Source organism: Buceros rhinoceros, unplaced genomic scaffold (assembly GCF_000710305.1).
Source record: "Buceros rhinoceros silvestris isolate BGI_N320 unplaced genomic scaffold, ASM71030v1 scaffold11448, whole genome shotgun sequence".
In the NCBI taxonomy this organism is placed as follows: Eukaryota; Metazoa; Chordata; class Aves; order Bucerotiformes; family Bucerotidae; genus Buceros; species Buceros rhinoceros.
Genome location: NW_010425118.1, coordinates 7,639 through 32,722, shown reverse-complemented (window position 1 = coordinate 32,722; position 25,084 = coordinate 7,639). Strand labels below are relative to the sequence as shown.

Genomic DNA, 25,084 nt, shown 5'->3' with positions numbered 1-25,084 from the left:
GCAGCAAGACATTATATGCATTTCTACCAATGGGAGAACTGGAATGCAAGGTGTAGAGATAACTAAATCAGTTACATGTATAAAAAGAAAAAAAAAAATCAATCCAGTCACTGAAGTCATATTTATTTTTGGGCTTGGTTGAATGTATCCATTTATTTCCCAGTCTTCTGAACTTTTAATTTATATATATAATAAGCAGAGGAGTTAATGAAGCTGTATTGTACATCTAAGGGCAGCTATAGTGCACGAATACTAAAATGAAACAGAGAAAAGGTAAAAGGAAAATGACTCCCAAAAGCTGCCGTATGCAAAGCTGTACAGAGCAGCACAGAAAATGTAGCCCTGTTGAGGCCCCTTCTTTCCACAGAAAGAAGTAATTAAAATTTTCTTCTGCTAATATCTGGACTCAGTGCGGATTTGTGATGTTTTGCTGGCTTTAGTAAAGCCTTTTCAGAGACCTGACAGCAGAAAATGCCACCGTCCAAATTTATATGCTCTGTGCATTTGTACTGTTAACATTTCAACTTCTGTTTTTATCGTGGGAGTTTAAAGTGGAGGGCGTGAACCAGACATCTGTAATGATGTTGTAATCAGGCTATGGGGATTCAGCTTATTAATAATGAAATATTTTCCTGGGTATGCAGTCATTTTCTGATATTACTTTAGAAATTTTAGCAGACAAGACCTGCTCAAAGAGCAGTATTCAACACAGAAACTTAAAATAAGAAAATGTCCATAGAAAGCTGAGGCATGACTCTTAACCCTTATACATATACAGATCATCTTCACATGCTGCAAGGAGTTAGAGCTCTGTGAATGTTTGAAGCATCAGTAAAATTGTGAGATCTCCAAAGTAAAATATGGATGTTATAAGATCTAATATTTTTTTTCATCTCTGTGTAATAGCACTGATAAATTTTATATCAGCCTGAGAGTGAATGAAGTCTTTCAAATTTAAAGAAGAAGGGGAGGTTGTCTCACATTAGTTAGCCTAGAGAAATTGATCCAAATTTCCTGAACAATATGAGCTGCATACCCTTGCTGTGGATACATGAGGACTTACATATGTTCAAGATGAATATTTTTAAAAGGTTATGGCATCTCCAGCCCTATCACCTGTGTCAATTTACTACTTAACATAGTTACCATCTTGATAATAAAATTTATTGTATTAATTTTAATCAAATGTAATTGTGCAGATTTCTGAAATCTGTATGGAGACTACTGTTGGCAATATCAGACTCCTCCTTTGTTTTCACATGGGAATATTAATCTGCTTAGTAAAAAAACAGACTTAGCAAATGAACATGGGGAACAGTAAGACAGAAATTAATTCCGTCTGTAACCTTGCAATGGGTTGATCTTGGCTGGACACGAGGTGCCCACCAAGCCACTCTTATCACTCTCCCTCCTCAGCTGAACAGGAGAGAGAAAAATATAATGAAAAGCTCATGTGTCAAGATAGGGACAGGGAGAGGAACAGTTTCCATCATCGGGAAAAAAAGACTCAACTTTGGGAAATTAATTTAATTCATTGCAAATCAAATCAGAGTAGGGCAATAAGAAATAAAATCTTAAAACACCTTTCTCCCACCCTTCCCTTTTTCCTGCACTCATCTTTATTCCCACATTCTTTATCTCCTCCTCTTGAGCAGCACAGGGTGATGGGGAATGGATCAGTTCATCATGTCTCAACTGCTCTTTCCTCCTCATGCTCCTCCCCGGCTCCAGTATGGGGGTCCTACCCGTGGGAGACAGTTGTCCATGAATTTCTTCAACACTGGTCTTTGCCACAGGCTGCAGTTCTTCACAAACTACTCCTAGTGTAGTCCCTTACATGGGATACAGTCCTCCAGGAGCAGACTGCTCCATTGTGGGTTTTGCATGGGGTCACAAGTCCTGCCAGCAAACCTGCTCCAGTGGGGGCTCCTCTCCACAGGGTCCCAGGTCCTGCAAGGAGTGTGCTCCATTGTGGCCTCTCCATAGGGCCACAGCCTCCTTTGGGCATCCATCCGCTCTAGCATGAGGTCCTCCACAGGCTGCAGGTGGATATCTGCTCCACCATTAACTTCTATGTATGCAGGACACAGCTTGCCTCACCATAGTCTTCACCACAGGCTGCAGAGGAATCTCTGCTTTGGCACCTGAAGCACCTCCTCCTCCTCCTTCTTCACTGACCTCGGTGTCTGCAGAGTTGTTCCTCTCACATATTCTTATTCCTTTCCTCTGGCTGTTGTTGCGTGGCAGTTTTTCCCCCTTCTTAAATATGTTATCCCAGAGGCGCTACCACTGTTGCTGATTGGCTAAAACTTGGCCAGTGGTGGGTCTGTCTTGGAACCAACTGACATTGGCTCTATCAGACATAAGGGAAGCTCCTAGCAGCTTCTCACAGAAGCCACCCCTGTAGACCCCTGCTACCAAAGTCTTGCCATGCAAACCCAGTACAAAGCTCAAATGGTTCTATAGTTGTGTGTCTTTCTCATGGACTGTGGTCAGCTTCCCACACTCAGGCTCGTCACTGAGGACTGTCACATAAAAGTTTGGCTTCTGTACATCGCCATGATTTTATACAAACAGGTATGTTCTGCAACTTTTAGGGACCATACTTGATGTTGTCAAGTCCTAAGTTCAGATTGCCTTAGTAGGTCAGATTAAATGTAGGGTGGTCATGTGTATGCCTAGCTAGTGAACTTGAACTGTAGTCTTATCTTGACAACCTCTGAGATGTTCCAAATGAAAGTCGTAGATGCTGACACTTTGTCAGGGATGCTCTTCACTCAATGACTGTCTGGTTTCACGCTAGATTAAGTGTCCTGAATTGACTTGATAGGGGGAAAGGGGGTGGGTTTCAATATAGAGTTTCAAATGTCGTTGAGGACATTGGTCAGATGGCATCAAAGAGAGGATCAAAAATAAGCTTTCTGCATAGTAGGAAAGGCTTCTGTTTGTCCTCTTGGCTTGTGGGGTTGTAAGGTATACTTCAATGATGAGTTGTGAGCATAATTTCTCTGAATATGAGCAAGTTTCATTTGCCATATTGTCTAGACTCCATTTCCACTGTCTCTGGATTTCTCCAGTTCATTTTGAATGTGTCTGTTTCGCTTCAGTCAGTCTTAAACCAAGTGTCGTCAGTCACCTGCATGCACAGCAGGACCTCAGAAGGCACCCTGGCTCTGCTCCCTGCTTGTGCAGCAGGAGGTGGAACACAGCAAGAGCTGGGGTGAAGCCCTGGGGCGGGGGAGCTGTTGTCAGAAAACAACCCCAGGTCACTCAGAGCAGAAGAAAGCAGACCACTGAGCTCCGTTTCTGTCTGTCACCTGCTGGTGTCCATGAGCGAGCTGACAAAGCTCCATGGCCAGCAGAGTCAGCCAAGTGACATTGCTGAAAGTTGTAAAAGAGAAAAAAAGGATTATTGACAAGATCCAGTTTGACGAAGGGGAAGACAGTGATAGGATCAGATGTGCTTTGTTCTGATTCCTTGTCACTCAGCTCATCTGAAATAGAAAGTTGGAAGTATGGCAATGACTTGGAAATCATCAGAACAGCAAGTTGCAAGGATGGCCTGCTGAGCCACCGGTGCCAAGACTCAGTCCTTCAGCTACAGTATTCCTGTATATGCCTTTTTTTTTCCATGCAGTAATTCTTGAATCTTCTATATGTATTTTCATGTAATATTCTACACTTTTAATGCAGGTACAGAAGGCTTGGGATTTAGCATTACTTCAAGAGATGTTCCAATTGGTGGCTCTGCTCCAATTTATGTGAAAAACATTCTTCCGAGAGGTGCAGCTATTCAGGATGGGAGACTAAAAGCTGGAGACCGATTAATTGAGGTGATCAAGTTTTTACATGTTTGTTTGTGTTGGCATGAGCCCATGCAGTAGTTCATTTCCAAAGGCTCTTAGTAGTTTAAGGTGTAGGAAAATGTTTCCCTCTTCTTTTTTTCTGGGTTTTTTTTTTTTTTTTTGTCCCTGTGGTTTTTTTGGTAGGGGGTTTTTCCTGGATAACCAGGAGTAGAAATTGAAAATGTAGAAACTGTGTGAGTTTGGGAACAAAGAAAGAGCCCCCCGCCTCTCCTTTTTTTTTTTTTTTTTTTTTTGGCCCTGTGGGTTTGTTTGTGAGGGGTTTTTTGGGCTTTGTTTTTTGTAGGTCACAGATTAAGGGCTGTGCATTTTCAGTACGTAACTGTTTTAAGAGCTGACCTAGACATACTATGAAAATACGAGTTTACCTGTCCTTATGTGAGTGTAGTGTCATAGCCATGTACTGCTGTTTAGGAATAAGTTGAAGTAAAGTGATTGTTACCTAGTAAGTGCCATTAAAATCAGCATGGAGTGGCAGACCAGAAAATGAGTGAAGATGTTGCCGAGTATGGAAGGCAATACCCTGAAAAGGTTTACTGAATTAACTGAGAGGGGCTGTATAAGAGGAGGGTAGTGCTACAGAGAATCAAGGCTGCCTCCCTCCTGAGGGGAGGATGTCCTGAAGGGAATTAAATTTCTCCTAGATAGGTGCAGAGCAGAGACCTTTCTGAAAATCTAGCTGGAGTGGTGGAAGATGCTACCACCCACAGCTCTTCATTACTGTCCCTAAGCCAAATGACACTGGTGGTGCAGCTGAGACTGTTACTGCCTCTCGCAGCCCTAACTTCACTTTGCTGCAAAATCAGCAAAGTCAGCTCGAATTGCTGCTAGAGGGTAGTCCTCTTAAGTGCTGTAATTCAAGGTAACCCAGATGACTTGGGTAGAAGGGGACTAGGAAGCATTTAAGAGAACAGTTACAGCAGCTCAACTGCGTGGTCTTATGAGAGAAGGGAAGAAGATAGTTTGCTGCCTACGTCTGAGCACCATGCTCACCCACGTAACACCGTTAGCTGGTTTGCCTTACACTTCGGAAATGTTTCTGAACAGGCAAGCCTGAGAATACCCGACCTTTCTCTGGCTTCTCACTCAAGTTAGGTCAGAGAGGGGGAAATTCACATGTACGTGTTCCATACGTGTCTGTACTTCTGAGCGCTGTGTGGTACACAAAGGGTTGGACAACTAAACAAAGGCAAAATAAAAGTAACTGCTCCAAAGTTCTTTTGGGGAAAAAAATTAACTTATACTTCTGAGATGATTTATTGTGCAAGATATATTTGTAAGATATGTATAACATCAAGACATATGGAAACAGGACCAGTTTGGGATCAAATGCTGATTTGGCCAAAGGATTTTTATGCAGAAATTCTTGTAAAAAATAGTGGTAGATGGAATTAGTTGGCTTTAGAGTATACGGAAGTATACAGCTGCTGCTAAAGAGGAGGGAGGTGTAGCTGTCTTCCTTCTTATTTGTATTTAAAAAATGCATGTTTAATTCCATTGAATGGAAGCTATGCTGATCCAATATGCAGATTGCTTCCATGAGGTTTTTTTTAATACTGTCCCATATGATTCATATGACTTTTTAGTATGAATAACTAATGGTTTTCCTACTTTGGAGTCTTACCAATTTCTAATATTTCCTTTGTCACAGGTAAATGGAGTTGATTTAACAGGCAAAACTCAAGAAGAAGTTGTGTCCTTGCTGCGAAGCACGAAGATGGGAGGGACTGTCGGCCTTCTGATTTTTCGACAAGAAGAAACATTCCATCCAAGGGAACTGGTGCGTAAAATAGAGAGCAGCTAAGAGTTTTAGATGAGTATGAGCTTGATTTGATCTTGTCACCTGATAGTAAACATGCATGGCCAGCACTGACTATAAGAAAAAAAACCCAGCTATTTTTCTTTATTTAGAACATTTTACATGAACGCTTTTTATTTTCTTCAAGATCTGCTATTGGAATTAAACATTTGTTAATAAATATAGTGAGAGTTTATTTTCGAGTGAAAATGTTTATTGTAGAACCAGCTATTGGATGGACTTTAATTGGATGCATGCAGACAAGTAGATTATTTTGCATCTTTCATGTGGACAAATCTATCACTGAAAGCCTGCTATTTGTCCTGCTACCTGTAGCTCGTGAAAATATTTCAGAGCATATAATACCATGGCAAAACAGGATATGTAAATACCTTTCTATCAAAAAGTGGAATATATAGGAAATAGTGGCCTTTTTGAATATAAATGCAGTCTCTGTGGAATGGAAACCCCGCAGTTATTAATTTAGCAGGGTAATTCAGAAACTGTTTCTGAGGAATTTACATGAAATGGAAATAAAATGATGTTTCATACTGTACCTGCTCCACTTGCATAGTGTATAAAGATATTTCTCTGATAATTATTCAAGATAATATTGGTTATGAAAATGTAGATTGTGAATGTAGCAGTCTTACTTTGTTCTATATTCAATTAAACTGCTGAAGTTATTTATTATTTGTATTATTGTAGCTGTAGGTAGCTCTAAAAATAACTTACTTGGCTGCAGTATCGTGAGAAGATATAAGTACAATGAATAGATTGCTTAATTTTTCTATTGCATTTGTGTTATTTTGAATGCAATGAGAATGAATTTTTGTTTGGCCATTTCAAGACATTGAATATTAGCCTTTTACTTTTCAAAACTACAATTAAACCTAGGGAGTCAAAGTAGCAGAGAAGGTTGCAAACGAATCACACTTTTAGCGTAATTTTCTTGAAACATGACTTGAGCTGCCGAAGTCAAAGTTGTCATAAAATGAAGAGATATTAACAATTTGAAATCCTATTATGCCCTACCTTACTACTGGAACTGTGAAAACAATCTGTTCAGAAGTTCTGAGGATGTAATTTTCACAGTGTTGCTATCTTTCATAAAGGTGAATGAAAATGCTTTTTGAGTTTTCTAAATAAACTTAGAAGAAAGAAAATGTCTTAATTTTGTGTATATTATTTTGCAGTAAAACGAGGACGGTATAATGCATAATTTAAGATGATACTTTGTTTAAATAATTGTAAGGAAAGATGTGATGTGAGTAATGCAGAGATGTAATAGTAATCCTTGATGTAGTTTTTTTTAAAGAATAGCGAATCAGCCCCTTTGGAAGAGGTCAGCCTCAGCAGCCTCCCGAATGCTGCTCAGGCGATACTCTCTTGGCTCTTTTGGCACAACACCAGCATAGGGGAGCCAGATCTCACCGTGGCTGTGTCAGGAACTAGGTGAACTCTGCACTATGTAGTCAGAGATCCGCTCTGAAGTGATGTACATTTCTGTAGCTCCTGTTGATCAAATTACCTTGTGAGGATCTGGCAGTACACATATGTGATGATCCTCTATTGCATAAGGATTTGTTTGTTTGAGTTTTGACATGAAGAAATGTAGGTGAGTTCTGCTGACAGCTGTCAAAGAGCAGTAGCAGAACTGCTGGGGAAGGTGTTCAACTAAAACCTGTCATAAGGGCTGTTCTTTCTTTCTTTTCTGGTAAGAAATAATGTTAAAAGAAAAAAAAAGTCTTTTTGACCAGCTCCTCTCATTGTCTTTTATTGGCCTTATGTACAAAGAAAAAAGGAAAATCAATATTGTAGGAGGGAGGGGAATGATCTGAAATCATGCCAGTTTATCTTTTTCACATGTAAACCTTCTTTGGCTTTGCATCCTTCCCCTATTTCTGTCATTTTTTTTCTACATTCATGTGCTTTAAATATTGACTGAATGAGATGTGTCTCAGAAACCCTATGCATAAATCGTGTTATTTGATCTTATCCATCTTGTAAAGGGCGGGACTTTCTGTCACTTGCTGGGGATTAAAACCATTTTATATTTGCCAACATTTGTACCGATAATAATCTCAATAAAAGAGGTGTTTAGATTTTCTCTTTTGGGTTGTGGCTTGCTGAATGACTTCTGAAAAGTTACTTATCCTTGGGTTTTTTTATAAGTGAAATGAAGATAATAAACTTTCAGGAGAGTTGCGGAGTTTCATGTCTTTGATGTATGTTGCCGTTACTGTCTGGAAGGGACCTGCAAAAATGTGTAGTTGGGTCTAAAATTCATGGGATTGTTAAACTGAGCCCCTTTCGTTTAATGTGAGATCTTTGTAGCTTGTGTGGTCAGGTTAGCAGGGGAGGGGAGTGTGACGGAGAGCCATCATCCAGTGCAGCAGATCATTGTAAAAGTGAGTAAAATGTGGAAATAGGGAATAAAGTCATACTGACAGGAGTTAACTTTTCTGAGCAGTGAGACCTGGAAGAACAGTTATGCTTCTCCAGAATACCAGGCATTTCATTGCTTCCAGAGTTACTAAGTGCCAGATAAGGCAATATATTAGGGCTTGTCTGCATCAGTGTGATAGGCAGATTGTTTCTTAAAAATCTTCTCTCCCTGTCCCCTTCCTTCATGAAAGGAGTGAGAATTACTCAGAGCTCCTGTTATACTGTAATCAAACGTAACTTGTTGTGAAGGATTCTCTTAGAGCCTGCTACTGACTATGTGAAATCACTGAAGGATTGACTTGAATTGTTTAGCTTTTGAACTAAACTCTCAGTATCAGCATAGACTGGCTGGCAGTCTGTGCCCTGCAAGTTAATGTGCCCGTTGGTACATGTACGTTCTTTACGTGTTCCTGGTAGTTGGCTCCTTCATTGTTTGCCTGTTACTGGTTACTGGCTGCAGGTTAAGGCTAACTGGATATTTGTGTTACCACTTTGCCACGACATTTTTGTGCTTAATCGTTTGAATCTCCTACAAAACAGCCCAAAGCAAAAAATTCCGGTAAACCCTCACATTTAATTTTGCCCAGCTGCATGGAAAAAAATAGCTGGTTAGCTCAAAAGTGGTCATCCAGCCAGCAGCAAGGCGGCTCCTGGGTGCTCAAAGTGGTTTTAATATGGATGGACATGGGCTTGGGAGAGTGATAGTTCTTTACATGTATTTCCAGAATTGGTCGGGGATGCAGAAAGGTTTTCCAGTGTTGTATAATTGCCTTATGTGCCCTAAGACACAAGTGAAGAGTACAGGGTACAGGAGGGTCCCATCTGTAGTGGACTGAAAGCACCCTCCTGTCCAGGAATATCCAGTGCTGTAGTTCATCCAAACACTCAAAAGGGGAATCCCTTTTTAAAATGACAATGGACATTTAAAAAAATAGATGCTCATTTAAAGTATTTGGAAGGGTACATCTAGACTGCTGAGGTGGTTATTTGAAAACTTCAAAGCAGAATGGCAAGGCCGGGGAGAACATCCCTGAATGAGAACATTCCACCAGCCAGAAAATGGTGCAAGCAGCTGTGAATGATTCTTCCATGGCCAGATAGCCACCTCCCTTGAAGCCAGATAAAGTCAGGTGCACTGGCCTAAGATTGCTGTAGGTTATTTTTGTTCACCTCTTGTTTAGTGCTTGTGTAGACAAATTTCAATCAGGGATGTGACAAACACCCTTCATTTTTCCATTACCATTTCACATCAGAATTAAAGCTCTTTGTTTATCCCCCTGCTGATAGATAGTATATGTCGTATGTAGTCGTGTTCTTATTTATTTTTTTTACTTCCTTTAGAATGCAGAACAAAGCCAGTCACATATTCCAAAGGAAACGGTAAGAGCTTTGTCTTTTCCATACTGGAAGACTCCCAAATGCTTTTAAATTGATATGGCACTTCTCCATCAAAGTTTTACAGATCCTCTTTCCACCTTATATACTGTAGATGGCTCTCTCTAGCTTTACATTTAAAATGCATTTTAATTTTAAATGTAATTTCAAATACTGTTTGAATATTATATACCATTCATTTATGTATATCCAAGTGCCATTTGAAATTACATCTTATATACATAGCCAAAGGCCTAACGTGGGAATGATAAGAGTAGACCGTTAGCTTGGGTTACTTGTTGAAACTAATTGTTTAAATCATGATTATATGACTGAAACCTGAGATACAAACACAGAAATTAGGCCATTTGGGTTTAAGTCTCGTTTGTATCCTCATAGCAAACCACTGTTTGTTAGTTATTTTTAGAGAAACTATAGAGAGGTAGTATAAATTTTAACCCTTTGAAGGCTGTAGCAGGTTTGTATGTGATGTGTGAGGCTGTATGTTGAGGTGTATACTGTTTATATACTTAATTCTAATCAGTGGAACACGATCACTCTTGTTACACATTATACATTATATATGTAAAAACTTTATCTAAAATAGAAGGTTTATTTTATGAAGTATTAAGAGAGGATATAACAATACTATATTACCTTAAAGGTACTGTATCTTAGTTGAAAACTAACTTCAGCAAACTCCATTCAATTAGGTACTTATTTCAAAATCAAATAACAAATTAGATTATGGAGAAATTAAGAGGATTTTTGCTGATATTTGAAATTAGTTAGGCTGCTGAAAAACTGAAGAAGCTTGTCTAGGTAATTCAGAATGCCTTAGCAGCAATGGTGAGATGATGTCTGGAATAAAAAGAAAGTCAAGACTAGGTAAAGAGATGTTAAGAGCCATCTCAGTGAGGTCGTCAAGGGTACATTGGTTGATACTGCTAGTGTTTTAGGCCAATGGAATGCAACTGGTAAAACGGGTGTTTGGGTTGAATGTAGCAATATTCATTTTTATCCCTTTGGCTTTTGATGTCCTTCTAGTCTAAAAGTCATCTGCATAAGGGCTCTGCAAGATCACGGGTGTATCATTGTTTCAGACATGCTCTGCAGTATCTTTTTAGTGCATCTCATTAGAATGTGTATGTTTTTTTATCTTCATAGTTTCTTACCACGTACTGCTGATATGTAAAGGAGACCAATGTCCAAGATAGTATTTCTGCCTGTAATTGAGAATAATTTATGGGTCCTGTTTTTTTAGGACTTGAGATTCTGCCCCAAAACCTCATTAAGATTAGGCAGATTGCCTACAAGGTGTTTACATAAATGAGTTGTTCATGTGTTGCAAAGTTAATATTTTGTACGAAATACTATGGTGAAATCCTTCCGCTGCCAATTTTGTGACGAACACCTTTACTTCATCTAAGGAAAGACCAAAAGAAAATAAGTATCTCTGATTTGTGCTCTATGGATGTGAGCTAAAAATTGCTTGTTAACCAGGGAATTTTGCAAGAGGGACCAGGAGTGTTCAAGTAGCTGCCGATTCCTGAAAAACCATTCAGAAAGCCCTAGCAAGCCTTGGAAAGAAGGAACTGAATTGGGAAACATGTGGAGATGTATTTGGTTGGTGAGGGAGTGAAACTAGAAAGCTGGTCAACACAAAAATGGGGGTTTTTGCTTAATGTCTTGTGTTTTCAATTTATTATGGGGTGGGATTTTTTTTGTTATTTATTTGAAGGCTTAGAGCAACAGTGATCAATAGTAGGAACAACAAGTCTCTTTAAATTTGCCTACTCCTGGGTGGAAATAAAAAATGAACAAAACGTGACAGGTGTCAGTGGGTATTTATAATGCACAATACTTTTGCACTTTCCTCCCTTCTTCCAATCTACTTTGCTTTCAATAAGTGTGATACTCCGGTTCTACAGAACTCACTTTCCTCGGCTGAACAACAATAATACAGTCACACATTTTTTTATTACTATTTTTGAAACTATTTTTCATTGCTTTCCTTTATTCTTCTATTGAGTTCTGCCTCAATCCCTCTTTGTTCATCCTCACTATTTTTCAGGTCTTTGAGATTTCTAATCTTGCAATTTCTATTTCTGTGCGTGCTCTGATCTTTGTGCTCTTAGTTGTGAGGTTTTCGTCTCCAAGTGTCAAGGACTTGATAATAGAAAGCAAAGCAAAAAAGAACAACAACAACAACAAAAAAAAAGGCATCATGAAAGCAGGGTAGCTAAAGAAATGAGAGAGAGGTGACATACCAGTCTGTTTTTAATATAAAGGCAATATGGTTGTGGGGTTTTTTTGTTCTTTGTGGGGAAATAAAAAGAAATTGCATATTTGAAATAACCCCCCCCCAGCCATTGAAAATGGACAGCCTAAAATAAAATTTATCAGTAGACTCCAGAAGTCTAATTTATCAACGTATTATTGACATTCAGGGGTTACGTGAATGTAACTATTTCTTTGAAGTGATCTTCGCTAATATTGTGTCATTTGGATGTAGTGGTTAGAGTCTTCATAGGTGTAATAAAACAAAACCCTGAAAATTAGAGTTTTTTCCAAATTTATTTGTGGCCTGAGATCCTTGAGAGATTTCTTCTTTCTACCCACATAGGAAAGCATATAACTTAATATTTTGCACACCATCATCAACTACAGATTCTCATATTCTCATTCTTGAATTCTGTAACTTGCTTCTTTGTAACTTGCTAAGCTCACGGAATTGAAGCTCTGCTTTCCAGTTACCCATAAGAAATGCAAATTGCTAAGGCAGCTTCAGCTTCTATCCAGTAACAGGGCCCTGGTGAAAACAGTACGGCTGTTTTTACCTTTGGTTTTGCTGAGGAATGGAATGGGCTCTCTCTTTACTCCGGAAGCAAGGAAATCTCCTGTATCTTGGTTGGAAGATGATTTCACCCAGCCGTGAGTTTGTGCCATTTGTATAGCTAATGACAACAAGGAACAGATGCACCTATTTCTAAACATAGTGATTATTTGGAAAGTAGGAGATTGACCATAATAGGAAAACTAGTAATTTATCATTATTACATTTCTGTTTCTAAGCATAATTATCTTAATCTTGTTACAGAGCATTGAAATGAACTGTTAATTATGCTATGTAAAACATCTGCCAATTAATTTTTCCCCATACTCTTTGAAAGTCAATAGTGTTTCAGTAATATTTTGCTTTTACAATTGTCATTCGCTGTTTGTTTTCTGAATTCAGAAACAGCAAGTTAACTTTCATGTAAGCATAATGCTAGAAAAATAATAATTATCATATAAGTAAGTATGTTCTATAGAGTGCTCTTTATTGGTAAAAAGAGATTCAAAATTAGGATTCAGGATTTCTTTTCATGAGTTGCGCTCAGCAGCATGGGAAAGCTTCAGTTTGCTGTTTTCATTTATTTTACTGTAAAATTGCTGTAAGTGAGCAGAATGTTACAAGTTTTAGTGAGTGCAGGATTCGTCACAGAGATGTTCAAGTGATTGGTGTGTTGGAACAACTTATAAATGTTCAGCAGCCCTCAGAGACTGCAAATGCTTTTTGTTTTCCTCTGAACTTGAACGTCTCATACTCCTGTTACTATCTAAATTTTATTTTGATCACTGTGTCTTTTCAGAATCCAAAGAAAATGTCATGGCTAAACCTGTCAGCATTTTTGGGTTCAGTTTTGGTTCTTGCCATAGACTTTTCTATGTGATTCTGAGTAAAGTAGCTAGCTACACTCTTCATGCAAGAATTCGTCATGTACAGGAATGGGGTGATATCACTGTGGTCAGAGGCATTTTGTTAAGAACTAATGCATGATTATTTCTGTACACTTTTTGTTTGCAACTTTTCATATTCTGAATATAACAGATATACTAGCAAATGCCTTGAAAGACATAATTTATATTGATTAATGGATGGAAAATTCTTAGAGGTTAAGTTTTGGGAAATAAGCACTGCCAGTGTTGAGGTGGCGGTGTTCTGAGTGCGTGGGTTTTTGTTTTTTACTTCGGTGAAAACCTGTTGCTTTACTTCAGGATATGTATAGTCCCTGTCTCAGCTCTGTTTTTCAAGAGCTGAGTAAGTTTGTAGGTTAAGTTCCCACCACTTTGTATTTAGGGCATATTCAGAACTTCGGCTTTTATAGCAGCTTTGCATCATTCAGTTGATGCTTCTCTTCCTTCACACCGAGCCTTCTTTGAACAGTTTAGAGCCTCATTGATTTCCATTGCTCCAGTAAGTGATCCATATGTCTAAAAATTCAGCCCAGATCGTACATTGATCAGCCTACACCACCAGCAGTGCTGGCATCATTAAATACAGAATGTTTTATTAAAATCATTGAGGAGAGGTTTGACGATGATTTAGCTGATGCTGTTATTTCCTCCATGGTAGGAAGCCTGCAAATAACTGGTGCTGATTATTTTTATACCTTTTTATCTTCTAATGACGTGAGGCACAAGGGTGATTACAATGTTTGAAAAACCTTTTTTTAGTGTTATTTTGAGTGGTTTCAGATTATATTTTTAATAAAGTTGTGACATATTATCAGTGGCCATATGGAAGAAAGAGGTAGTGAATGTGTGATCTTCTGCAAGATATGTTGTGTTTATAGTCTTTTACCATAGGAGGAACTCTAGTATTGAATATCGTGTGCTGGGGCATTAATGAATAGAGTTGAGACATTAATTCCTAATGAATAATTAATTCAATAGTTGAGTGACTGTGTTTGTGAATGGTCTTTGAATAGTCTGAATTTCCTGGAACGTTCAATGATAATCCTCATAAACCTGTGTGTAATCCTGTGCTTGGGACTGACCCTCAGGCTCATGATTTTGACTCCATCATCTGCAGGTGATTTACCTGGGCCGCAGTATGGCACACCCAGGCTGGCTCTGTGCAGCACTGTGGGGCAACTTTAGCCTTTTTCTCAAAGCTTGCATTGGTAACGCTTGCTGGCCAGTTGCCAGTTTCATGGAAGGCAACGTGGGTGTCCCTCCACTGAGGTTCTGTAACAGGGTTGCCTCAGGGCCACCATTTCAGAGTCGTCCTGGGGCGGCATTTGTGTGCACATCATTATTCACCATTATTACAGCAATTCCTACGTACCGATCTTATGTTATTTTGGGTAATAAGAGTTGATTGTGTGAGGCATTTGCAGTTCGAACAACAGATACAGGATTTAAGACTGAAAGGGGCTGCCAGGTCCTTTAGTCGGTCATCTGCTGGCACAGGCAATAGGTTTTTTCAAACACTTGTCCTAATTTGGGTGAGTGCAAAGTTCACATTATTGCTTAAAACTCCTGTTTAAACTTCTGAAAACTTACTGGTTGTGTGCAAAGCTTGTTTTACTGCACTATTGACTTTAGAATCGTGGTGGTGATTCTTACTTGCTGTTTAATTTAGGGGGAAAAATGACATGAAATGGTTTGCCACCGGTGCCTGAAGTTGCGCAGCAGAAGTAGGAGTAAGGCACAGTTCAGTCTCAGCACGGGCATTGCCTCGTGCGGAAGGTGTTTATTGCAGTGGACTTCTACAAAGACATTATTTCCCTTTCAGCTTTGTTTTTCTGTCTGGCTTTCCCAGACACTCTCTGTCTGTTTCTTTAGTCTTTCAGGTCTTGTACACCAATAGGCCAGTGAGAGTAGTATGAATGTCTTTATGGAGCTGTGTCATTAGTCTGTTGGGCGTTGAAGTTTTCCTTGAACAAGAGACAGCGCAGAGAGCTGTAGCTTTACAGGCTTCTTCACAGAGCAGCACCTGCTGTGTATCTAATCCCTTGATTTCCACTTCTCTAAAATAAGTGTCTTGTGAAGAAATGGGGTTAATATTACAGTTGCATATTTGTTTCAGAACATACAGTAGAAGCACAAGGTTTGAGTAGGACAGCAGTTTGGAACAGGGTGTGCTGGCCTGAAGAAAGCAGAGGCAACAGATTAGGCCCCGTGTGAAGTTCTGAGGTGCATAACCAACAGAGTATTTTCAGTGGTCTGACTGGTTGATTTGAAACTTAGAATCTCAGCCACTTAAACCAGTTTCTGCGACAGCCCAGGTTAGACTGTTAGCATTAGGGAGAATAATGTTAGCATAGACAAGCAATGGAGTTCTTGCAGAGATAAATAACAAACATGTGGCTGTACTTAAACATGGGCTTTTGCAAAGCTTTGATTTTCGTACTAAATGAAAATCACATGCCAGAGTTTTTGTGCTTTGGAAAACATTGATTTTTTTTTTTTCCTAAACCATTTTTTAATCCATCAAAAGAAGACATTTTTGAATATGGAACATGTTTTTGATACTAAATTAAATCCTTAAAATGGACATAACTGGAAATGCAATGGGTCTGTTTGCAGTATTTTCATGAGCTGGCATTTCTGCTTATAAATATGTACCAAAATTAATCCATATATAATATGCAAAAAACTTTTCCTTGATGGGATTAAAATTAAAGCAGACCACATTTCCCATAACATCTCAGAATTCGGATGTAGGTTTTGATATTTAGCAGCTGCTGTTTGATTTGACAAGACTGCTGTCTTTGCCAGATGTAACATATTAACTTAGCTAATATGAATAATGAGTCTCAGTGTATACGTGCAAATAAGATTCATTAGTGTTTGTCTAACATATGGGAGATGCTAAAATACTTAAACTAGGAAGAGTTAGGAAAAGAAAGCAAGCATAAGAATTTTAGTTGTTTAGTTGTCTTAATCCCTGTATCATTTTTTAACTAGGTAAGTAGAGACTTTAGGCCCTTATCTGTAATGGAACACATGATTTTTATTTATTTTTTAAATCTGATTGAGCTACTGTAGTTATATTTATTCTACCCACAGCAGGATGCATCAACTCTCAGTTATTCCCCTTGAGGAGAGTACTCCACTGAAGTTAGGTGTGTTACAGGCCACCTACATCGCTCTGTTTCCAGCACCTCCAGCAGTAATGCATCTGCTTTTTTGTAAGTGCTGCATATCATCCCCTACAAAACACTTGCTGACCAAGCAAGCTGTTGTGGCTCCTTAGAGCTGTTCAGTTTACTTGTTGTACATGTACAGCATGATGCCTATGCTGAAAGTCAGTCATTGTCTTTTGGTATATCTCAGGTTAGAAGGTGGCCTGATGTGACAGCAATATCACCCACCTAACTGGAACGACAAAAGAATTTGAATCATTTTTAATGTCAAGAATGTCATTGCACAATAGCTAAGTGAAATATCCTCTCTCTTCCATATATCATGTGAGGTTTAAAATAAGAATTCTATTCTGTTTTAGTAATAGTGAGACAAATTTCATTGGTTCCCAGTGTATAGGAGGTATGATTTCTTAGTATCGTGAGTACCTTGTGAGAGAAGAAAATAATGAATGCTGTAATAAAATCTTCTGAAGATTGCAAGATGTCCTGGAAAAGGCTGTGATGTTAGTCTGGAATTCCTGATTACTGCAACCAGATGACTAAACCTGGGATTTTGCAATTTCTAGTCCTGTTTCAGCCTACACTTATTACAGCTGGTGAGTCCATGGGACTTCAAACTTCCCTTTCAAGAACTTGAGATTTTCTTTCTGGACAAATTCAAAATAGAGAAGACACGTTTATGCGGCAAAAAGTTTATAGATTAACAAAATAATAATTAAACAGAGGCTAACGGGCTTAGGGATGTGAAGTTAGAAGGCTGGACACAACAGGATTTGGGGACGGATAAGGTGCAGAGTGTAGATGGGGTCATTGGAGGCAGTGGGTGGGGTTTGTGCTATAGTTACATAATTTATCATGTGAAAGTCATCATCGTGGTATATCTAAGGGCGTGTTTGTCTATGTACCTGCATATACATGTGCATACAAGAGCCCTGTAAATGTTTTTATTAACATGACTGGGAAATGCAGGTTACCCTGTAAGACTGGGAATGCAGTGCTCTATTAATTGCTTCTGTGAAAAGAAAGAGGAGTGCATTGGATTTTTGCCGAGAGTCCCGTGATTAACTGGCTTCTTTTCTCTATACTTCATCACAAAGTAACTCGCAGATAAGTTTCAGGGACTCGATAGCTGCTGAGAAGACAGCATGTCTAAGCTTGCAAGAGAATGAACTTTGCTGGAGAGAATGCAGCCAGATTTGTAGCTGCAGTGAGCCACTTCAGAAACGTGTCCCAGCTTGATTGAAAATTGCTTTCTCTGTTAGGTGGGAGGAGGTTTTTCTTTGCTCTTAGGTTCCTTTTTTTTTTTCACCCATCCCATGCTGCTTACTTACTGGCTTAACGCTGATGAGATTTTATAAAGCGAACAAGTCCTAAGCAAGAAATTTCTTCATATTATTTAAAACATAAAGGAAGAATATGCTGTTACTAATATGATGAGATAAATGTATTGCACTTCTAGTGTCAAGGTTCATTTTAATGATGTTTATAAACCTAAATTGAGTTTTATTATCAGATCAGAAACCAATGTTTATGTAGAAGAGGAAAATAATTCCCCCACCTATTTATCTTACTGCTTTTTTAAGTCTCTCTATATATCGAAGCACTGCCATAAGTTTGCTCTAGTCAGGAAGATTAAATTTACAGAATATGTTGTATTTAAAAAGTGAAAAACTTCTATCAAGTGTCATTAGCATAAATTTGTGCTAAGTATGAATTGGAAGAAAAAAAGTCCCCTACGTATTTTATCACCAATTGATTTTTTTATTACAATTACATACTTGAGCAGCTTCATTCATCCAGCCGAAGTCGTTTCAGATGACCTTTTCCTCAGCAGACTCTGTCTGAAGAGAATATTGTTTCGCTGTTAATTGTTTTAGACCTAGTGTGTGAAAAATCTTAAGGGAGTTGAATTTTGTTTTTCAGGATTCACAGTACATACTTTTGCTTGCACGTTTACTGCTGGCCTGTCAAAGTATATGAAGGAACGAATTTCTTCCACAGATCGACTAATCATGAAAATAGTGTTGAGATGTTTGATTGACATAGTGAAGCTGCTAATTTAGAGTGTATCAAGTTCAAATAGAAGTTATTGCAATTAGGAAGAGATTGTGTTCTCAGTTGAAATTTTTAAATGCTGTGTTTTAGATCTTTGTGTATTTTTATGCTGTCTCACGGATGTATTAGGGAATTTCAGTGGTTTGTTACATTTACATACTCAATATTCACTGCAATTTCAGTGCAACTTTTACTATTTATAATAGCTGGTATTTAATCGATTCAGGAGAGTTGCTGTACACGTAGTGTTTCTGGACACCAAAGGGCTTTGGGGAACAAATGATTCCGACAATCTGAGGTTTTGTTGACTTGTTCATTTGTTTGTTTTCTGTTTTTTACAACCTTGGTTCAAAATATTATGGTGTCAGGCTAAAGTCTTCCTGCTTGTTTCTTTGAGAATGGCTCCTTTATGATGTGCCTAGAGATTCCTGATCACTGTGAAGTTCTCTTAGAAGGTGCATATGTATGAAGCTATATTCAATACATCACATATCTTCTTCTGTACCATGGTGTGGCATAAATGTAAGAGTCAGTACTTTCGTATCCATAGTCCTTGAATCTTAGTGATTTAGGGATTCTTGAAAGTCACATTTTTCTCCTAAATATTCTTAGAAAAAAAATTGTGAGATATCAAAAAGAAATGTTTGTTCTTTCTATCACTTTCTTTTAAAAATCTGCATTCAAGTATATGGTACTGACAGATGACACAGATTCTAGAGGGTAAAAAGCTTCTCATGTTCCTAAAACTGTGGGCACAGGTATGTTGGTATGAAATAAATCTGGCTGAGTTGAAAAAAACTGTGGATACCCAGTGAATTCCCTAAAGCAATTTAGCCTTAGCCCAGTAATGGTAATTTTTTTTCTTTGGGTGAGTAGAGCAATTTTCTCATGGCTTCAATACTTCTGTTCCAGTGCTGAGGCTGCTGTTTCTCATTTTTTCATGAGCATGATCTATTTACTTATGTGCAGCTAATAAGGAGTAGTTTGGTCCTGGTTTAAGTTTCACCTGTACACTCAGATGACTGTAGACTGATATTAGCTTGTTTCTTTATTTAAGACTGTAAAAAACAAGCAAGCAGGAGCCTCACATTAAGAGTAGTGCTGAGTTGATAATGCAGCTCTTTGGTCTCACTGAAGAGAAGTAGTGTAGAGACCATTAACCAAGTCCTTGGGGATGCTTGCTGAGATGCTCTCTCCAATTGACCCTTTGGCATGTAGAAGTGCACCTGATGGGGACAGGCTGTGCAGGAAAGCAGTTTAGTTCTCTGCCCTGGAAGGGAGATTGCTGTGGCTGAAGTTCGGATTTTTTTGAAGATTAGAAAATATTGGGGGGAATGATTCTAAATTATGATAATAGTAGTAAAGAAAAATCCAATAAGCTTACGTGTTTCTTTGGGTAACATCCTACCTTGGCTTTATCTCCCTTTCAGCTCACAAGTATTACAGAAACTAAAAGGTAACATGCATCTGTCTCAGATTGTTTTGTTCTGCAGCCACATGACAAGAGAGGCATTCAAATGTATGCTGTAACTGGTGCTTCTTTGACCCAAGCAGGAAAATTTAGGAAATATTTTTTAGATCTAGTATTTTTTTTTCTACAGACACAGCGCACCTTTCCACTCCTGACAGCTAGCATAGATTACGTTGTTTTGCATGGTCAAGAGACGTATTTTGATAATTGGATTCATAAGTGAGCCAGCCTAGCTATGTCACTTGGATAGGTGGTGTTAATCTTTTCTTTTTTATAAACAAAAGGTGGTTAGAGATGAACAAATAGTGTTTAGTGCCAGGGAAGGGGCTGTAGAACACATTAAGCTTAATGCTTTTAACTAAGTGGAAGAAGATAGAGCTCCTGTTTTTCTTCCCTCAGCTGTTACGGTTCTCTCAGCAGTCTGACTGCCTTCCCATGTCGCATTGTGTTTCTAGGTCAATGATTATACAGCTAACAAGCTTGTGCCCAAACTGATCATCTCAGCCTACTGTACTCCATGTGGCTTTCGCATCTATCTTTGCCATAGTCTGTGTTTGGATTTCAGAAGAGGCTGTCATCTTTGCATTTCCTCAGGTCTGAAGAAGCAAGGATGGCTCAGCAGGCACACATTAGTTTCTCATGTGTCTTGTCCCGCTCCTAGTATCTGGGAGTAGGAGAGAAATAGGAAGGAGGTTTGCAATTAGATAAGTGGCATGGGAAAGGTCAGTATAAAATCAGCATTAGTAGGGTATTTGCTAAGGTTATGAAAAAAATTGGCCAGATTAATTCTTCCAGAGAAGAACTGGTAACTGTTGGATCTTCACATGCACCTTCTGGTGGATGTTCCCGTGGTCTTTCTCCTTCATGTAGGTGACAAAAAACCACAGTTGAGTTCACGAGCATCTTTCTGGAGTCTAGACACTGCAGTCTGGGCCCACTGCAGAGAATTGCCTTTAAGGGCATGACAGTTTTCTTTAACTGATAGAGTTATAAACAGAAGTGGTTATACACATCTTGTTATAACTGATAGATGGTCAGAGACAAGAGGACAGTGTCTACTGCAAGGGATAGGGCTGGTGGACAGTCATTTCCTCCCATTCCCCCTTTTCACAGCACCCTCTTGTGTGTGAGCACTGCCGCTCAGGACCTGAGCATTTTCAGTCCTGCTGCCCTCGCGATTGCCCCTGCTCTGGGACCCTGCTCCGGGACCCTGCTCCCAGCCCACCATCACCCTGAGCTTGGCAGGAGGTGAAGCAAGAGGCTGGTCTACACTTGCACAGCTTTTGGGTGCATGGAAGGGTGTCGTTGATCAGCTCCTTGCTGGGGACTCTGACAGGTGTGAGACTATAATTCCAGCTGTTGAAAACCCGGGATTGTCACAGCCAGGCTAAAACTGGGTGTGGAGGGCAGCAAAAAACCCCCCGAAGATGTGGGTAAAAGGACAGAGGTGAAGGGCAGAGCCGGGAAAGGAAGGAAAATTGGCACTCTGAGCTGGATTTGATGATAAACCTGGCAATAGCAAATACATTTGCTCTTGCAGATCTCAGCTGTTTAATTTTCTGTTTTTCCCAACACAGCTAGATTTAAACAAACTGAAAGGAATGAGTAATTTTTTTAGTCTAATTTTCTTGCACTTAGTTTCTCCCTATGACTGCAAAACTACCATAGATGATGATGGTATTTTAAAAATTCTGTAGGTTTGCAAGTAAGAAAATATTTTTGATACAGCGCTCTTTTGGCTAATGACATAGCAGCTTACATGTGAGTCAGTGTTAATGGCACATTTAGTAATGGCACATTTAGTAATGACACATGATTCAATTATATTTCTAGACGGAGAAGCACTTAGTCACAAATGTAAGATATTTCTGAATCTGAGTGTCAGATAGAGGTGATTGAAAATACACTATTTGTGCCTGTTTCTTCAAATAATTACTGTGGAAAATATTGTGGCATTGTAGTTAAAAGCAGGGGTTTTTTTAATGCTCATAGCTGTAGAGGGAAGAGAATTTCCAAAGAGACGTGCTCTTCTATAATCCCATGCTAATCTTCCTGACAGAAAGCAGAAGAAGAGGAGCTTGTCCTCACACCTGATGGCACCAGGGAATTCCTGACATTTGAAGTTCCACTGAATGACTCTGGGTCAGCTGGACTTGGCGTTAGCGTCAAAGGTAACCGGTCGAAAGAAAACCATGCTGATCTAGGAATCTTCGTCAAATCCATTATTAACGGTGGAGCAGCATCCAAGGTAAGAGGGAACATCTGTATGCTTTGGTCGTCCTTGGTTTTCCATAAAAAGGCTGTTTGAAAATAACCACAGATTCAATAAGAATGAGATTGCTCTGTAACTATCTTTTTCCAATTACACCATCAGAGGTAACGTTTAGATTTGTACTCAAGATTCACATCTTTGTGCATCCCAGGATTTAGACAGCCCTTACAGGTTCTTGGGAAGGATATGAGCCGTCTGTTACAGTTCAATTAGTATGCTATTTGGTTATGATAATAGCTTCAGTGCAGATCTATAATTGGAATAGACATTTCCTACAGTGGCTGCAATGGAAGCTATTATACCAGTGTTCATTTGGCCATTAACCATTAGGACTAAGTGTAGTTGTTTGATTTTTTTTTTTTTTTTTTCCCCCCCCACCCTCCCTCTCTTCTCTCCCTTATTTTAGGGTATATATTTAGTATCCAGCTGCTTTTTTTTTTTTTTTTTTTCCCCCCCCCCCCATCCTCTGTCTCCAGCAAATTAAACTTCTTTGGTCCTTTATGTAACTATCTATAATCTTTCCTTTTCCAGGACGGCAGGCTCCGAGTGAACGATCAACTAATAGCAGTAAATGGAGAATCATTATTGGGCAAAACAAATCAAGATGCTATGGAAACCTTAAGGAGGTCCATGTCCACTGAAGGAAACAAACGGGGAATGATTCAGCTTATTGTGGCGAGGCGAATAAGTAAATGCAATGAGGTAATATGCTTTTGAGATTGGGAGTGGGAGTTTTTACTTCTAAGGTATTTGTGTTTATAGGAGATGTCATGTTTCCTCAGAGATCTGGAAAATAATATTGAGAAGCAAAAGAAAGAAAGAATTACACGATGATCTGAATTTCAGTGTTAGCCATGCTGACCTTATTACGGATCAATGAAGTGTTTCTTTTGAGTATTTTCATCGATGAATAACAGGAAACACTGGATAAAACTGCATTGATTTTGTAATTGGATCCCACTGCTTACGTGATTTTTGTTCTTTGGAACTTTTTTATGTAGGTCTATTGAATCTTTTATTTATAGATTTAGTGTTAAATGACTTGCTTCTTTGTCACTTTCAGTTTTTTAAATTAAGAGTAGAGCTCTTACATTTCATTGTTATGTTTTATCTAAGTAGTTAAAAGTTCCACGTAAAGATCCTGCAAAACTTGATGCAAATAATTCTGTTATTTTGGATTTTAAATATGTTCTGTCTTAGCCTTCATTGCAGGGAAGTATGAAATAAAGAATTCAGGGTGAAGTGCTGATTCTTTTTCTGATATTATTTGGAATTTCTGCCTCCTCCAGTTGACTGTTAATGTGTTGATGTTTTGAAACATAATCATGATTTCAAACTGTTTATCTTCTAGATTAATGTAAATAATGCTATATAGTAGGAATATGCGGGTATATGATACTGAGAAGGACTGCAGATGCTGTGAAGAACTGAATTGGACTTCAAAATGATTTTGACAAATTGGAGAAATGCACTGAGTTAAATAGTGCTGTCAAATGATGGGTCAGGGAAGCAGCTGTTCTTAAAGATATCTAAAAGTTATTCGTACATTCTCGTTATACTGGTCTTATACAGAATGTTATTTCTTGAGCATCATGCTTCAAAAATGATGTGCACAAATTGGTTTAGTACTTCTGATCCTGACTAGGGGGAAAAGGAATGGTTTATTTTTTAATGCATAAAATTGATCTTAAAAAAATTCCAGTCCATAGTGTATTATAAAATCAGGTTTGAAAAAGACACTAGCCTCTCTAAAAGTATTAAGCACCTCTTAATGAACTGCTTAGACATGGCTTTAATGCATATACACACATTTATATATACACACTGCTGGAAAGCCAGCTTGGGTGCGCACTTGCTGATGTCCTGTTCTAGCCCTAATTCCGAACTTGGATTCCAGTCTGTCTTTTGGAGACTATTCCTTACTCACACCAAATTTCAAATGCATTTTGTATGTTACTACATAGAAAGGATAAACTGTGTTAAGACTATTCCTGTGTTTATCATTTTTTCAAAAAGAATGTAGATGATGTTCACTGTTCAAGTCACTGTTTGTAAACATTGTGGAACAAGTCCAGCAGTGATGAACCAGTGCATTGCTCCTTAAATCTGATAGATTTTTTTCTTGTTCAAGGATACTTTGCTGCCCTGCATCTTCTAGTGTGATTTGTTTTGGAGAAATCACACGCAAAAAAGGGCACAGCTCAGTGATACACTGAAATGTATCTCTAGAGGAAGCAGGATGGGGAGCTGTGTCTGTTTGGGCCTGTTTTACAGTCTTTAATGCATTTTCCCAACTCCTTAATTAAGGTAGTGAGATGAACCATAATGATTTGGGAAAGTGATGAGATGCGCTTATTGGTGTAGTTATCGTCTTCACAAAATAATTGTTGTAATATTTTTTCTCAGTAATTCTTGCTTTCATGACATTCATCCAGTGGAAATACTGTGTCAGTACTGCTCGCATATTTTATTAGGATGAAAGCAGAACTTGCATGGACATCAAACTATTTACCTGCTGAGCTGGCAGTATCCAGGAAGCTGGTTTTCTGAAACTCTTGCAACACCCAGACTTCAATGAAATGGAAAGTAAAAAGAGAGGTTTTTTCTTTGGCATTTTGCCATATGTGAGTTGGGTATTCAGCCAGCTTAACCCGTAAGTACTGGATGTGTGGACTGAGACCCAGCGGGATTGCAGCACTGCGCAACTGACCATGGCAATGATACTCACTTTCCCATGGAGCATCAGGTATTGGCCATGTCTGGCAGCCTCTGCTCTATTATGCTTATTGCAGCAACGTAGATTAATTAGACAAGCTGGTGCACGAGTTGTCCCCTTAGAATATTCCTGTAGCTGCCACCAGCCTAGTAATACAGTCTCAGCAAAGA

At 38.8% G+C, this 25,084-nt stretch overlaps 1 protein-coding gene across 1 annotated transcript in view; it reads left to right on the top strand.

Annotated features, from left to right (window-relative positions):
- The window catches only part of LOC104497745 (partitioning defective 3 homolog), a gene marked incomplete at both ends in the record, with an annotated part of 44,304 nt that extends 21,404 nt beyond the window's left edge, over positions 1-22,900 (top strand). The window contains 5 exons of the mRNA XM_010141028.1: positions 3,694-3,833; positions 5,515-5,643; positions 9,451-9,489; positions 21,986-22,174; positions 22,730-22,900. Coding sequence (XP_010139330.1) covers positions 3,694-3,833; positions 5,515-5,643; positions 9,451-9,489; positions 21,986-22,174; positions 22,730-22,900 — 668 coding nt within the window. The remainder of the gene's footprint in view (positions 1-3,693; positions 3,834-5,514; positions 5,644-9,450; positions 9,490-21,985; positions 22,175-22,729) is intronic.
- Between the last annotated feature and the right edge of the window lie 2,184 nt (positions 22,901-25,084).